A 17,501-nucleotide genomic window follows, 5' to 3' on the forward strand; every position below is an offset into this window, starting at 1 on the left:
CTTCCTCGAATAGAAGTCCGGTGGGGCCTAAAGATGCCCTATGACATAAAGAAGCCTTATTTTTTTGTATAGTTTTACTTGAAAACTATAAGTAGAACAGTTTACAGTACTATAGAACGATCACTCATCAGAATGAGCAAAACTATCTCAAAATGGCCTAATTTTCGTATGCCATGGCCCGTTTTTTATAGGTTGTTGTGCAGTGCGAAACGTCAACCATCTTAGCACCCTGAAACCACTTGAGTGGCATAAGGCTATATAGAAGTTTGGGGTAGTATTGAGCATTGATTAGATTCACAAGTTCGCATGTTAAGCTTATAAGAACTTACCATCGCGCTTGACACCCAATGAACAATTATTTGTTGATTTGTGATTGTTTGTTTGCTTTATAAAGTCCTTGTTTTATCCTTCCTCTCTTGTACACCGAGCAAGACGTTAGGTCTTATCCGTCGATCACTTTCAAACTAATCAATTTACTCTTTTACAGATCCTTCCAAACCTGAGCAAGATTACAACTAGGATGACCTTTTAGTGATGAATAACATAAATATGTCTTTTCATGACTTAAACAATTCCAACTAAATCTATGACAATTCTTAAGTAATTCCAACTAAATTCATAACAATTTAAGTAATTCTAACTAAATTCATAACAATTTAAGTAATTCTAACTAAATTCATAACAATCCTTTGGACTTCAAAATCAACGGTGAAAAACTTAACTCTAATATTGTCATGATCTACCGTATCCAAATTGTTACTCATCGCATTATCAAATGAACATTAATCAAACGCTCGAACTTATTGGTAAACCAACGATCATGTTTGATATATGGCATAATAAACCGATAAATAAACAAAAGAACCCTTTTACGTACAGAATCTTATCGTACGAATCACATCATCACACTATGAAACCCGTCTTTTTTACCCCATAATTCCCCGTGTCACATGCGAAGACAAAGCAAGGCCCCCAGCATCTGAAAGGATGGCTTCCTTTCCCAAAAAGATGGGGCCGTTTGATAAACCAGTAGTCTCACAAAGAACGGGCAAATTCAACTTCAACTTGGCGTCAGATACTAATATGGACACAATTCGAGTCTGATGACTCACTGACTGATCCATCCATCATACAACAGCTTCAACTTCAACAGCGTTCACTGCACCAGAGCAAGTTTCACACCGAATTTTGGCATCAGATGAAATTTTGTTCCCTTGATGCTGAATTCCAGGACAACCGTAAAGAAAAATATAAAAGCTCAGGTGCTTAGTAACATTTATACAATGTAGAAATCAAAGAACCAGTCTAATAAAGGACTCCAATAACTGCATATATCATGTGTTTGCTCATAGAAAATAGCTCAATCTAGAGATGAAGTTCCGAAGTAAACATAGTGTCAAACTCCGAAGGGAAGAGGTTCATCGGTATTATGCAGCATATATGGTCAGTGGGTCAGTTGTCCGACAGAGAAGACATCTGTTTCAGGGCACTACTTAACCATGATAATACCATCTTCAGTCCATTTTGTTGTCATATTATCATTCTTTTCTCCGACGTTCGCTGAATTCGTATATTCTCTGATGTAATTTGCATAGTTGTTGACTGCAGAAATGAGGCGATGTACATGGACTGCACATTAGGTAAATGACATTCCCAAGAGGTCTTATGTAAAGACCATCAGCACGAAGCTGTTGGACCAGAGAACTTGTGTATAATGATGCATATCTGCACAGAAGTTGGATCCATCAGTTAGCTGCCAGAAAGAAATGCATTAATTCCAGAATATCCTGTCTATGGTGTTTTTGTTTAGATATTATCAAATTATCACTATAATCAGAGCTCCATCGATAGGGATAGTCAACAGGAGCAGGAAGTAATTCACTGAAAGTGTCACAACATAGTAGGCACATAGCATAATAATGAAACTTGGTGTATTTCATTTGTCTGATGAATGATATGAAATAGGTGTTTAGAAAAATATTAGAATGACCATGATCCACCTATAAGACTAATGACAAAATATACTGATATAAGAGAAATAGATGCATGCAATATAGACAAACATGAATAAGCAATAGAATGTCTCCTTCAAGGGTCAGAAGCAATTTGAAAATTATTTTATTGGGCGGAGACATTACACCTCCACATGTCAACATATTATCTGCCTGTCATTTGCAATAGAGTTTTTTTTTTTCACTACAAACTTTATAGTAGACAAATAGAATACATCTGTATGTACAAACATACCCTGTATCACAGCCATCTGCTTTGAGTTCAACAGCAAGAAGAGTTCCCAGCACTACTACTCTTTGGACTGCAGGAAGAGATGACAATCCATGAACAAGTTTCACGTCCCATAGCTGCAATTGTAGCACATGAAAAAACATTACAGAAGATCAAAAAGTTACTTGATTCACCATCCAAGTCCTGCTTGAAAAAGCTCTCTACAATGTGAGCTATTATTATACTAAAGAAATTGGAACATGTTAAAGCTCAGAAACTATTAGCATATTAGCAATAGATTGTAGATCAGATAAAATCACGAAAGAAAGATGTGGTATGAGAGCTTCAATAATCTTATTCGTTGGTGGTGTTTAACGTCCAAAGGAACAAGCAATTTTGCATATCATAAATATGTAGTATTTTGTTTGTGATTCTATAAGAAATCCCCTTACAAGAGCACAAAGGCCATGTTATTGGCCAATTATGGCCTGCGTCGAGGAGTGCATCTACTACATATTGCAAGTATAATTACTCACATATGCCTGATTCCACTCAGATGGATATCCTTTTTCTCATATCTTAGATTCACTTATTCTTGGTATAGAGATAGATGTCTAATTATTGGTGGTCGTTGCATTTCAAACCAGCACATCACTGGTCTATCACTTCTATGAATGTGATCTTAGAATCTCTCTGTTTGTCAGCAAGTGACATGATCAATTAGAAGGAATCTGATGTTGTAGCTTTCAGAAGACAATCAAGATCATGCTGATGATCAAGATATTAAGGTTGTTTCAATTTGGATAAATCTTAAAGCAATATAGTCAATGCTTATTATTCATTAATGTTATGTAACAAGAACAATATACCTCTTTTAGCATCTTTCGTTCGATGTCAAAATTTGCATTAGTATTGGGATCTTTGAACCATCGGATAGCTTTTGCAGCTGATGCGCAACCCACAGCATGAGCAGAATAGGAGTGACCATGTAAAAGAGCCAATAGCTGTAACAAGAGAACAGAAATTGGAGCATCTTAGATAAGGAGAATATTCTTTTAGGCAAACACACAATCATGTCAGTGAAATGAATCCAGGATCTAGTAGCTATCATTATAATAGAAACTAGTTCTATGCAACTTAACAGTGAAGTCAAATACCTTCGAGTCACCTTGAAATGCTTCGAAAACAGATTCTGTTGCTAAAGTTACAGCCAGTGGTACAACTCCTCCAGTCAGCAATTTACCAAAGCATGCCACATCTGGCTGACAACCTAAAAGTTCAGCAGCAGACTGCAAGATAAACAGAAACAATCGTCAAACAGTTTAAACATGTACAATAAGTGGGTTTACCCCATTGTTTTACCTCTCTCCCAAGCCGCCAAAACCCTGAGAACACTTCATCAAATATAACAGGAATTTTACGAGATTGACACTCCCAAACAAGAATCCGCTGAAAAAGTGGATCAACCAAGTGCATTCCACCAGCACCTTGTATAACTGCAAACAAGTTAAATCTTTTTTAACAAAATAAAATTATATTAATGAAGAACAAGATGTGATACTGCAAAAATATGCAACACAATTTGCACTTCCACAATCTAATTAGGAATAACCAGCCATGGAAAACACAGGAGATTTGTTCATAGTTTCCTAAATGCAATAACAAGTGTGTCGAGAACGTAGACAAAATATTTTCTTTGTATTATTTATTTTCTTTTATGTTTAAGAAATTAATTCCCTTTTTAACATCAACTGCTATAAAATCATTTCCAGCACATGCTTAAGTAATAGGTCGGACTGAACTCAAATTTATTAAATTTTATTGTACTTCAAAAGGTAGTACTCTCTAAGTCCAATATTCTCAGGATGCATAGAAAGTCTATACGGGGAGCAAAATACTTGTAAAGGAGAGAGGCTTGCTCTATCTCAAAATGTTACCATTTGAAGTCGCAAACAGTACAACAGCAATCATGGAACTTACTGTCGGAATCACGAAAAGCCAGTTTTCAAAACTGATCCTGTGCGATTGAATCAAACTCAGGAAGGATCACAGAAACAAATCAAAGCAGAACCGAACCTAGTGTAAAACAAAGGTTCTTTCTTGGCTTCATTTCAGCTTCTGGTTATTGTTGCATCTTCTGGCTTGAGGACATTTTAGTCAGAGTAACTGACTTGTTTCACAGGCACCAAAATTCAAGGTCCTGAATGAGTAGTTAATAGAAAACCATAGCACAAAGATGTTTATATTATTCTTATTAGCCAGCACTATTTTTAATTAAGCTCAACATACATCTAAGATAAGGTATGTCACTGTATGATGAACTGGAACATGTGTGAAAAACGAAATAGATTTTATCCTGTTTATTATGATCTGTCAACCTCATGAGAATTGATGATTCATCACTTGAGGGCATAACATGGGTAAAATTGTGTCTACCAAAACTAATCTGAGATAGGACCTGTGAGAAATTTGCTTGAGGTCATAACAAGGGTAAAGGAAAACTTACTTTAATTTGATAACAGATTTTTGTAAGCACCAAACATTCCTGGTGTTATCCAAGTGCAGAAACATATTTCCATTTCAAGCTTTTAATTGAATATAAAGGATAGTGGACATTCAAAGAAAGTAAAACAGATACCTTCTAATAGCTTCAATTGTAACAAAGTTTTCATTAGCTCATAGATAAATTACTTCTGAACTACTGTCGTCTGACCAAATTTTCACTAGATACAAAATCAAGATGAAGCACAAATGATAAACTACACTTGCCTGGCTCTATAGTTAATGCTCCAACCTGTATGGAGCGGCTAGATGCAGCAAAATCAGATAATTGCTTTGATATATAATTAGCATAATTTTTAGCAACAGCTGAAGTGTCCCTGCTCGGACAAAACAATTCAGCACACGAGCTAAATCCTGTAATATGTAAATAATAATTATGTGATACAAATAAAAATCAAATAGAAGTACCAAATGAAGCATGATGCTCTTACTTGTATCTTCCGGCTTCAGATGATTAGTCCGTAGGCAATCAGGTAGGGAAAGACTCCAGATCTCATTAGAAATAAAACATTCCGGAGGATCCAGAAAAAGGCCTCTTCCTGAATACCTGCAAATCAAGGAGAGAAAATCAGGGGGAAAGGGGCAAAATCACCATATTACAGGTAATATACTGAATTTGTCTATTATAACATCTCCAACAAAGCAACATTATTGGTTAAAAGCTTTATTACACAAACTTTTTTATTTCCAGTAAATAAATGAAATTAGTACAGGTTGCACTCCAGCATGTTCCACAGTTATGTTGGTACACAGATTATAATTAGGTTCATCTTCCCACAGGTATGGTTTTTGGATCACTATGTACAGTTGACCAAACATCATCTAACTCAAAGAACAATACAAATATCAGAGAAGGAACATAATATTTAACATGGCATGCTGAATTCAAACATGCAAAAAATTTGTAACTCTCTTAGACATAGCAAAATTTTATTTTTATTGAATGTGTATGCCAGAGGAGCTTATTTTGTCTATATGATTCGATAACAAAACAAAATCTTTCTCAGCGATAAAAATACTGGACCAAGAAAGCACCCATTATTATTGAAGTTTCTATCAATAACAGAACCTGCTTCAGAACAGCTATATACCCTGACGACAGGAAAATGAGATTATATGATTGCTTTATTTTATAAACACATGAACTACACACATGGCTAGAAGTTGATACCATGGCTGTTGAATAAAACTTGTATATGATGATGGAGCTTGTGCTTCCATAGCACCTAATGTATCCCCATGATAAGATCCACTGAGAGCAAGGACCTGCATAAAGAAAATGAAAAAGACAAAACTTGGGTTTGATTGCTAATAAAACAAACCATTGAGGATTATCAGCTGTACAAAGACAAGGAAAACAACTAGTCATGCCATCCCTCTTTGATGATTTTTTTATGAGTTTCAGAAAGTTCATCACACCAAATCAGTGTCAGCACAGAGCTCCCTGCAACGCCAAGTATGTGCCAAGTACCAATATTTCCTTTAGGATATTGTTGGTCTGTACCATTCCACATGGAACCTGTACTATACCATACTGAAATGTTACCGGCACAGGGCATGGTGGGAAAATGTAAAAAACTATCTAGACATCTATATCAAAGGTTAATATTATCTTGTAAGGTTAATCCAGTGCACAAGACTCACTAATAGGGTTCTTGGAAGGATCGATGTATTCAATCTTACACTTGCAATCAGAGAAACCAATTACATGATTCAGACCTCCTCATCCAGGTTGTGAACAAGCAAATGCTGACCAAGGCTCATCCTCATAAATGTCAGGACATAAGTTCAAAAAGATGGCAATATTTTTTTAACTAATTAGAGTGCATACTTACATAGTCAACAATACATTATTTAACACCAAAGATAAAACAAAGATGATAAACCACGTAGTCAACATTAACAATTTTCCAGTCACACTTACATAAATAATTTCTGTTTCTGTCTATTGGCACTGCATGCAATCACAACCTTTTTTTTTGGCCTAGAAGAAATATAAGCCTCTATATTCGAGCAACATTTACTGGCCTGCATCTAATGTTCCATTACTATATAGCAGTACAAGGAAAACCTATAAGACTGCTGTTTCTCTTACTAATTCTGAAGCATACCATTTGTATTGTACAAACTACAAATCAATAAAGTTTCTCTATTTATATGTTCATCATCATTTCATTATCACATTTTGTTACACAATAATGACAAGCATGAACATACCACACACATTATCAAAAAAATATTAACTTAGAAGGTACTTTTCTAATATCAATCTGCAAATTTATTGCCCAAAATTTCCTTTATAGCACTGCTAGCTATAAAATTAAATTTGAGAATGGTCTAATGTTTACTTTCTAAAGAGAAGAAACCACTAGCGATCATTTATTTCCAAATGCACAGAAAAATTCTCTTCATCCTTATCATAGGTACATGGTATAAAATAGATAGAGATCAAAATTTTATACACTAGGTTGCGCTTATCTTTGCTTCAGAAACAAAGTGTAGTCCTAGGCTAATAATAGTACCTACTCCTAATTAAATTATAAGCCTTGAGTGACGCAATAATGGAAACATGATATTCTACACATCTAACAATTTTCTGTATAGAGATCAACTACTTTTTTAAGGAAAACACCATAAATCTTTAATAAATCTGACAATCATGCAATGAACAGTTAAAGAATGTATACACCAAACAGAAGAATATACCCTGAGCTCAATACAGCTTCCTTTTGGCCCCAGCTTGTGAAAATCAGCATGGATCCCATGATCAGACATGTACTTACGGAATGCCATCTTCAGTGCAATTTCAACTGCCGTAGATCCATTGTCAGAAAAGAAAGTTCGAGATGCCCATCCTGTAAATACAAAAAGACAAAAATGCAAGACTGCAAATCAACTAAGCTTCTCTGAGAGCCATTTACTTTAACTGTTAAAAAGTTCTAATTTGGCAACCAAAGGAACTAAAAAGTAGATATCACACCTTTGCCAACTCCATCGAGCAAAAGTTCAGCACATTGCAATGCAGGTTCATAGACATTCTCAGGAAACATCACATGCCCATATCTTGCAGCAGAATAACCAATATCTTTCACAAGTTCAATCTGAAACCACCTAAGCAACAGACAATATTTATCCAAAACAATTAAGCTGTATACTTCCTTTTTCACTTAAAAACGTTCATACAACCACATTTCACAATTTGTTTAGCAATTGGCACAGCGTAGTGGTCACCCTAGAAACCAAGTGATGCAAATAGCTTTGAAAATGAAATAAGCAGTTTGTGTACATTAAGCAATTAATTATCCACTTTAAAGCAATCTGATAATCTTATCTAACATCAATAGCCTGGTGTTATTTCGTTCAATCACAACTGTCCCATCATACCAACCAAGTTTTTAATTTTCAAAACTTTTAAGAGCCAACAAGATACTAGTTGAACTGAGCTGAAGTGAAGTAAGCATTCTCTATATGAAAACAAATTTAATTGGAATGTGCCAATGAAACAAAGAAGAAAAATTGTTTACTTCAGCCTCAATACTTTCCTCTTCTTTCAAGCAAAAGGATAACTCTTTCCATCTCCCCAAAAGCTGGAGCATGTGAATTCGAGACAGCACCAGGGAGCAAATTGGTTGGAGATGATGGTGACAAAGGCCACCTTCATCACCCAGAAATGCTTGCATCTTTTTGTTGTTATTTTTCGGATTTAATATCATATGAGTATCTTTTCTTTCACTTTCCTCATTTCTCTCTCATATATCTGAAGATGATGTTATGCTTTGTTTAGTCTTTTCTTTACCCTGTTGCTGAAACAGCAGATCATACCAGAAAGCACATCTAATTCTTATGCTAGCCAAGACAGGTTTATACTGCTGGAAGTCAAATTCTTGCTAACAGTAAGAATTGAAACTGATGTACGATCTAAATGAGCAAAATTATACCATAAATTATTCCCTCATATCCTTTCTAACCCTTTCCTCCACAACAGAGCTCTTCTATAGAAGGACCTCGAGCAATTGTTGAATTACTGTCATGGAACTTGAATCAATTTTTGACTATTAGGATGGAGTATCAATCTGGTAGTTTCTCCAAGATGGATCAGATGCTGTTGATGTGATGGCCAATGGTTCTTTACATCTGGTTAAGAGTTTTAAGTGTGAGAGCCAAGGATGTTAATTCAATTTTTTTATGGAAATGGTCAGATTTATTCACAAATCCTATTGTTCCTTCACGAAATTTGTTCAAATTGAACATCAAAGTGAGAAGCTTAGGGATATGGATGAATCAAGAACCATCCAGTGGAAGCCACCGGATATAGCGAGGATGGAGCATCAATTTGGTAGTTTCTGCAAGATGGATCAAACGCTGATGATGTGATGGCAAATATTCTTTACATCTGGTTAAGAGTTTTAAGTGTGAGTGCAAAGGATGTTAATTCATTTTTTTATGGAAGTCGTAGGATTTTTCACAAATCCTATTGTCATATTGCTTGCAAAAGACAGTTATTGCTTGCAAAAGCTAGCATCATGCTCAGCAACACTTTGCAAGCAAGGAAGTTATATTGCTCGCAAAAGGCACATGAGACAGGAACAAACATAAACACGAATACAGAAGAAAGATGAATCTCCAGAACATGGGTTCAACCAAGTTTTCATTCCCACCATAATCAGATTCCAATACTTTAAAAAAAGGAGAATTAGGATCCTAAAATTTTTTGAGTTATATTAGTTTGTCGTATTTAAGATTTTATTTGGTCGACGTAACATAAAATGATAAAGTAAAGGAAACTGTTCCAAATTAAGTACAAGACTAGCATGTTATAGCCACCATAAAATTTACGACAATAAATGGGCTATTGTCCAAGAATGGATGTTTGTATTCCGCTGGTTCAATGCAAAGTAGTTTTTTCTATAAAAAAACAACTTTATTCAAAACATGCCATTAATGATTAAATTGGAAATTAGTAGCATGTCAATTGGCCAATGATTTCAAGGAGCTAATGAAAGCATAATTAAAAGGGAAAACAGCAGTTCCACCAATGGTAATTACTTCATCGGCCTTTACATGTCATCATGATATGAAGTCACTCAATGGGTGATAGGCCCCATAAATATTGGTAGATTATCTTTGACATTATTACATGTGAGCAAGTTACATGTTATACTACTGACCTGCAAGGTAGAATCAGGCCCTTGAGTCCACCAACTTCCACATGCATCAAACTGTGGAATGATCATCTCTTGGTCATTCAAAACCTATACAAGAAAAGGGAATGTTTCAGAACTACCTTAACTGAAAAGAAAAGAAAAGAAGGTAGTAAATAATATTTCCCAAATTTATCATTGATTTTGAAAAAAAGAGAAAGACTATGCATACATCACCTCATACAGTAATTTGTGAAAACTTGTTAGAAACATTTGCATATAATGATTGAGAAGTATATCCAGCCAATAGCTCACATGTAGACTAACTAGAACAATTTTACACAAACCTTGTGAATAGCAAAATTCTCACCACAGCGTGAGTCAATTACAGTAACCATCTTTTCAGGAACTAGTTTGTGCTGAGTGAATGGCCACCAGAAAAGGCTGCCTGCCTTTCTTGGCATATCATGTAATCTCTGAATCCTTTTTATATGAGCAGACAGCATGATGTCCTGAACGGAACTAAAAGTTTGCCTAGATTCATAAAACCAATCCAGCAGGTTGTTTAGTGGATCTCCAGGAATTGGTGGCAGTACAAGCACAGGTAACCTTTATCAAGATGAAAGGCAATGTTAGGGTGGATTTAGAAAAACATAACAATACAACAAACTCATAATATATTAAATTAAGCACAAAGAAAAGCTTATTAAGTTCATGCCTATGACATGAATGATGTATTCCATTCAACAGGATACAATACTGGTCCTGCTACAAACTGACATTTAGTGGAATTGTACAACTAATGAAACATAATGGTCAAATATCATTAGGTAGAATATTATTTAGGTCTACGGATAATTCCAGGCTACAATCACATATCACAGGGAGACATCAATTTCCTAAAACAGATGTTATCATGTGGATAAGATGGCTTTTATTTTGCTTGCAAAGATATGCCAAGATCTGGTAGAAATAGCAGTCTTAAAGAAGTATGTAGGTTTCTTTGGAGGACTCAAATGATATTAGTTTTTGATAGATGAGTCCAGAGTGCATAGATTGTGTTCTCTTTGTGAAGTTTGATTCCATAAGAGGAACAGAGGAGTAGAGAAGGAAAGATTGCCACCCTATTTAGTAGTACCATACCAGTCCATGGGTAGACCAGTAAATACTTGTCAGCCAATCACATTGCAAGGGTGTGTCAATAAATCCTCCACAAAATACAAGATCCCATAGCAGTACCTGACAGACCTTTACGTATGGACCTCCAAATCTTACTGAATTCAGTCCCACAAACCATGTAGAGAGGATTCAGCAAGTAGTGTTTCAAGGAAGGGGATTGAAGTAGTGTTTGAAGGAAGGGAACTGTTGCAAATATATGGTTGCCCAAGAGTATTGGAGACTTTCGGGATCAATAATTGTAATATAAAGACAGCTTGATTTACCACGGGTTGAAATGGGTCGGATTAAGATATAGGATATAAGGCACATAGGGCAGACCAGAAACTGGTCAAACCTGCCGATAGGTCAAAATTTCTTGACCTAGACCTAACCAGGTCGAGTCAGAGCAAAATGGGTCAGATTGGTGGGTCAAGGTATGTTTTCCATTGTCTTCTGGCAAAACAAGGGTGGGTCGAATCAAGTTAGGTTGAACATATCATCAGTGGAAAATATGGTTGATCTGAATCTGACTAGACCAGCCAACAAGTCAAGATCTCTTGACCTAAACCTGACCCATGAACCCACCAGGTCATCTTTAAAGAGTTGGGTCCAGGTTGGATCATGTTGACCAGACAAGCTCTTACAAGATTCCCAACCCTAATAGAGAGCAAAACACAAATAACTTTCCAGCTTATACACTGAAGAATTACTTGGTTATCTGGGATGTCAAAAAGCTCATTGCAAGAAGGATTTACTGGACCACTCCCAGTGTTGTGGTTAGGCTTGAAGTTTGTAAAGTCATGATGTTGTAATGTTTGGTAAATTTAAAAATATAAAAATTTTACTTCAGCAATCATTTGTAAAATATAATATAATACCATGTACTTAAAGCATACTAGTACCTGCTTCTTAAGTATGACTGCAAGGACACCTCATTAGATAGGCCTTGATCCTCCAAGATAATGGCTACAACATCATATCCTCTAGAAGTTAAACTCTCATATGCAGCTATAGTTGCCGATATACCACCAAGACGGCCATCTCCAACAAGAATTGAAGGTAACCTGAAAGGCCTGGTGCAAATTACAGGTATAAGAAAAAGGTAAACTGCTACACTCAACATGGAAGACAATAGTCAAAGAACATAGTTGTTTCACAGGATATATATATATATATATATATATATATATATATCAAGGTGATCAAAATCAAAGGGACAATCTTTGTCTTGAGAACACATGATGACCAAATTCAACAAGAACCCAAAAAAAAAAAAAAAAGCTTCATGATTTTAAATAATAAGGTCTGATTATTAGCAAACGGGCTTACTCCAAAATATATCACATTAAGTAACAAGATAAACACTGATAAGCTTAAACAGGCTAGAGAAATATTTTCTTATGTCTTCCATGTGCAATAGTCAGGCAGCCTTCGGGCAGGAGCATACTGTTTTACCATTGTTAATGCAGCAATCTTCTATCTGAAAAAATGCTTCAATTGGGTCTTCTGTACTCAGGTACAGCCATGAGATCAACTCTGAATACAATATACTAGACAAAGGAAAACCTGATATTAAAGTTTGCAAGCTAATTTAAGGCTAAATGTTTTACTTTGATGATAAACAATCTTATGACAAAAAAGAATGATAATAGACTAATAAAAAAGGAAATGAATTGCACCCAGATCAATTACCTTCTTGTTTTACCTTTGGCATAATTTCATCTGCAATCCTTTAAAGGAAAGTTTAACTAAAAAATAATATTTTTTATTCAACAAAAATCTTAATACAAATAATTTCATCTGCAATTACCTTCTTGTTTCCTTACTTTATATTTCTTTTTTATCTTTACTAATTCTTCAATCAGTTTCATGCAATTGTTTTCTTGCAAAATCTGCAAAGAAAAGCTGAACACGCTAAAGATGATAATGATGACGAAGCATGCAATTTGTCCAGGTACAAAATATTTTTTGGTAAAAAAAATCAGTGTAATCACATCAAAAACAGAAATGCAAACAAACTTTGCTAAAATCAGCTTTAATTAATGAGAAAATGTTATTCCCTCGCATCCATTCCCAAAAATAAGTAGACTCTCCACTTTCCACCAAAAAATTGAATAAACATGTCTTCTTCTGTGAGACATGGTCATTTATAAAAATGATATTTGATAGTTAAGATCAAATGAAACATCATTTCATTCACAGACACTGAGGATGAAATATTTACACATTATTTGGAACAAAATAGAAATGGATTCAGTTCTTTTAAATTCTGATGTTTAAAGAATATCAAGAATTGATTTTGATTATCTATTATTATAATAATACCCTTAATTGAGATTTACAATATATGTTTAAAAAAACCTTTAATTAGAGTTCAAATTAGTTGGATTTAGATTTTATCGTGCAAATTCAACTGATTCACTATGTGGCTTGCATGTATGACAAGATACTTGAAGTCACTAGCAGATCAAGTCAGAAACAAGAATTACACAAATAAGAATCATGAAACCTACTTCTTCTAGGCTTCATTTCATATCAAATGTCATTTCCTACTTGATATTAGTATCAGAGCCTATGATAAGTACTCTATGTAGCCAAATCCTGGCCCTTTATGAAAGACATCAAGAAAAACACTTACCAATCAGAATTCATAGTTGAAGTTTATCAACCAACACCTGATATAATAAGCATATGACAAGGGCGTCAGGCATACCTATACAAATCGCACTGAAGAGTTCCCGAAGGCCCAGGGCTCGCCACACCCCCCGCGGTCTCGATCACTCTCCAAATCCGCTTCTTACCTCCATCACCTCCTCCTCCCCCCAGAGAAAGCCCCAAACATCTTCCCAGCAACTCCCTCAAGGATGAGTCTTCCACCGGCATGCCCTCTCTCTTTACTGCAAGGTGTGGCGAAATCCCCTCCTTCCATCCAAACAACGTCTTGCAAACCAATTTCGATTCGCCCTCCTTCGCCTCCCCCATCCCTGTGCGCGTCTCCTCATACATGCAGAGTCCTCTCGACGCCGCGCCACCCTCCTCCGCCTCATCCGGTTGCTCAAGCCTACCTCCGAGCAACTCCCCGGCGGCAGCTCTCGACGCGTTCAGGACGTGGTCTGAGGCGAGAAGCCCAGAGAGGGAGCCACCCTCGTAGCGGCGGAAGAGAGCGGAAACCTTCCGGCAGACGAAGCGGGAGTCGGAGTCGCGGGGGAAGCCGGTCTGGACCGGCTTCAGGTAGAGGAAAGCGGAGGGATCGGTGGAGCAGGGGGAGAGGACGGAGGCAGCGAGGCCGGCGGAGACGAGGGTTTTCCCGACGCCAGTGTTGCAGCCCCAGACGACGTAAGTAGGGTTCGTCAGGTCGAGGCCGGGAGCGGCGACGGGTGCGGCGGAGCGGAGGGATCTGGATGGGAGCAGAAGGAGGAGCGGGAAACGGAGATGACGAAGGCGGCTGTGGCGGGGAAAAGAGGTCGCACGGAGGAGGGGAGCCATCCGCGTCGCCGGCGGCGTAGGGGAGGGACTCGCTGAGTAGGTCGTGAGCTGCTCGAGTTCTGATAACTTGTTCTGGGTTTAAACGGAAAAAGTGGAGTGGCATTATAGAAATATATCCTTGTAAAGTTTGAAAATAACTAATCTGTTGTGATATGCTTGTTGCATATACAATCTATTATAATATGCTTATTGTATGTCTCATTTAAGGATATTTTTATTTGTGATCTTACTATTTATAATCTAATTTTGAGAACTTTTGTTATGAAGTTTACAATTAAGGTCCCTTTTTACTATTGATAATATCTTGTTATTGATGATCTCCTTAAAAATAATAAAATATTATTTTACTATTTATAACTTATTAGTATTTTTTTTCCCTATAACATGCAATTTCATCCTCGTTGTTGTTGATGTCTTCCCATCAATGTCATTGCTACCAACTCCACTCACTTTGGAGTCACTCGTTGCCCCCCTTTAAAGTTCTCTGCTTGCTATTGACATGACCCATTGATGCTTAACGTAGGTGGTAAGAGACGATGCCACTTATTATCGATGTCGCTCGTTATCATTACCAACATCGTTCAACCTCGCTTGGTACCCCCTTGATGTCATCATCCATCCAAAACGAAGAAAAAGAGGAAGAATAAGATGAGGAGAAAAAAAGAAGTTGGAGAAAAAGAATTTGTGTAGATGTATTATACAAGGAATTATTATCAATCTTTTTATTTTTATTACAAGAAAATTATTTTTCCCTATAACTCATAGTTTCATCCTCGTTGTTAATGTCTTCCCATCAATATCGTTGCTACCAATCCTACTCACTATGGAGTCACTTGTTGCCCTCTTTAATGTTCTCTGCTTGCTATTGACATAGCCCATTAATGCTTATCGTAGGTGGTTAGAGATGATGCCACTTATTGTCGATGTCGCTCATTATCGTTACCAACATCGTTCAACCTCGTTTGGTACCCCCTTGATGTTACTATCCATCCAAAACGAAGAAAACGATGAAAAATAAGATGAGGAGAAAAAAAGCAAATGAAGAGAAAGAATTTGTGTAGATATATTATACAAGAAATTTTTTTTTGTCAATATTTTTATTTATAATCTCATTTTAAAAACTTTAGATTTGAAGTATTAAGCTATTGATTGCACCCCCTCCCTCGATGACCTCTCAATGCTCATTGCAGGATGAAGAAAATGAGGATGCAGATAAAGATATCATATCATTTTATAATTAATAATATTGACTTTTACTATTGATAAAAATTATGTGTGAGATAATTATTAAACAATTCATGCTCCCATGGATCTTATCACTTGTCTCGATGGATTTTAAGAGTTTTTAAATTTTCTAAAGCTTCAACTTCTAACCAATAGAGAAATAATACATCAATTTAATTATAAAATCATTTAATTCTCACCTCAAGACAAATTCAGTAACACTAAAGCTTCAACTTCTAACCAATAAAAAAATAATGCATCAATTTAATTAAAAAACACCAAAAACATCTTCAACTTCACTAAATGATTTTGGGAAGATGCAAAAGATACAAGCGAGGCTTTAATGACGCCGCCAATATAACCGTTATTATTAAATATTTTATTTAATAATAATATAATCGTTCTCATTAAGATTCATAATTTATTATCATAAATTTATTTTTTTATTTATTATGATTTAAATAATTTCAGTTTTTTATTTATTATATATTAAACCGTTATTATTAAATTAAATATTTAATATCATTAAAGTTCTTCATTATGATCCAAACATAACAAATTTGAATTAATTCTTGAACGTTATGAGTTGATGATGATAAATGTTCTTGATGGGAGAACATCTATATATATATGAGGATTTTGGTCCATAGGCTCAATCATCTTTTTGAAGCAAAAATGATTTCTTACACCATCTAAAGCGAGAGTTCTGAGCCGAAAAATACCAAAGTTTAATAAGAAACATCTGCAGAAATTCTGACAATAATAGCTGGAGGTATACTATTTTATTTCCACGTCGATTTTTATTATGTTTTTATTATAATGATTTAGAAACACAGGTTGATATCAAAGAATTTTCTTAGAACCAAAACTTTAGAAATAGTGGCTACACAACGATAATGCTACAGGCGCGATTACCAAGAATGTTTAGTGCATACAACGATAAGTGATGCAGCCTTGCATGTCAAAAATGCAGTTGCAAAATAGAAATGATGAGAGAGATAGAGGAGGAGGAGGAGAAGAGTGAGGAGGCAAAGATGGAAGAGGAGAAGGGGGATAAGGAGGTAGAGGGGAAGATGAAGGATGGGGAGGAAGCGGAGGAGGGGAAGACGGGGGAAGGTAGAGGAGGAGGTGAAGGCGAGAGATACGGAGAAGGAGGAATAAGATGAGACAGATACGGGAGAGGGGGTGAAACGTTGGGAGAAGGATAATACAGCGGAGGAGAGAAGGCGCAGGTAGAGGCAAAGTATAAGGAGGAAAGGAAGGTGAAGGAGTAGCAGCAATGAGGAGAAGGGGGAGACGAAAGGGGACAAGGAGAGGAGAAGATTGTTGGGTTCAGCTATGTGGACTTGGATAATTGGGCCTATTGAGCCCAAATCACTAATTGAAAGAAAGGGCAAATGGTGAGGGTAGCAAAAATTAGAGCGTGCAGCGTGCGTGTATGCATATGATCGTGCAGCAAGCGACGATGTACGGAGATAGAAAGATTATGTTTCTGAGTTTTCTATTTGAGGATCGGCGGCAAAATGTTGTCAGTTTTGACCCAAATTTTATGTGGAGAATCCTTACAGCAAACTATATAATCCTAACGATGTTGATCTATAGTTTATCCTCTCTAAGGTACTTTCCTGTTATATCCACTCTGTGAGACCTATAATTTTCTTTTGAGGAGATCCATCCTATACGATGATATGCTAGAACCAAGATCTA

The 17,501-nt window shown here is 36.2% G+C and overlaps 1 protein-coding gene across 2 annotated transcripts; it reads right to left on the bottom strand.

Moving 5' to 3' along the window:
• Positions 1–1,042: 1,042 nt before the first annotated feature.
• On the bottom strand, positions 1,043–14,632 carry LOC103970687 (bifunctional dethiobiotin synthetase/7,8-diamino-pelargonic acid aminotransferase, mitochondrial). Of its 2 annotated transcripts, XM_009384567.3 has the most exons (14): positions 13,798–14,632; positions 11,987–12,157; positions 10,274–10,535; positions 9,954–10,037; positions 7,766–7,886; positions 7,492–7,640; positions 5,957–6,051; positions 5,217–5,332; positions 4,993–5,139; positions 3,586–3,719; positions 3,381–3,512; positions 3,093–3,227; positions 2,248–2,360; positions 1,043–1,725 (listed from the first exon to the last, which is right to left on the bottom strand). In XM_009384567.3, exons 1-14 carry the CDS (start codon positions 14,568–14,570, stop codon positions 1,539–1,541), a joined length of 2,619 nt encoding a protein of 872 aa, XP_009382842.2. In that variant the 5' UTR covers positions 14,571–14,632; the 3' UTR covers positions 1,043–1,538. The 2 variants fall into 2 exon arrangements, with proteins under 2 accessions (XP_009382842.2, XP_064945630.1); XM_065089558.1 differs by lacking the exon at positions 4,993–5,139.
• Positions 14,633–17,501: the final 2,869 nt, after the last annotated feature.

This window comes from Musa acuminata, chromosome BXJ1-11, assembly GCF_036884655.1.
Source record: "Musa acuminata AAA Group cultivar baxijiao chromosome BXJ1-11, Cavendish_Baxijiao_AAA, whole genome shotgun sequence".
NCBI lineage: Eukaryota > Viridiplantae > Streptophyta > Magnoliopsida > Zingiberales > Musaceae > Musa > Musa acuminata.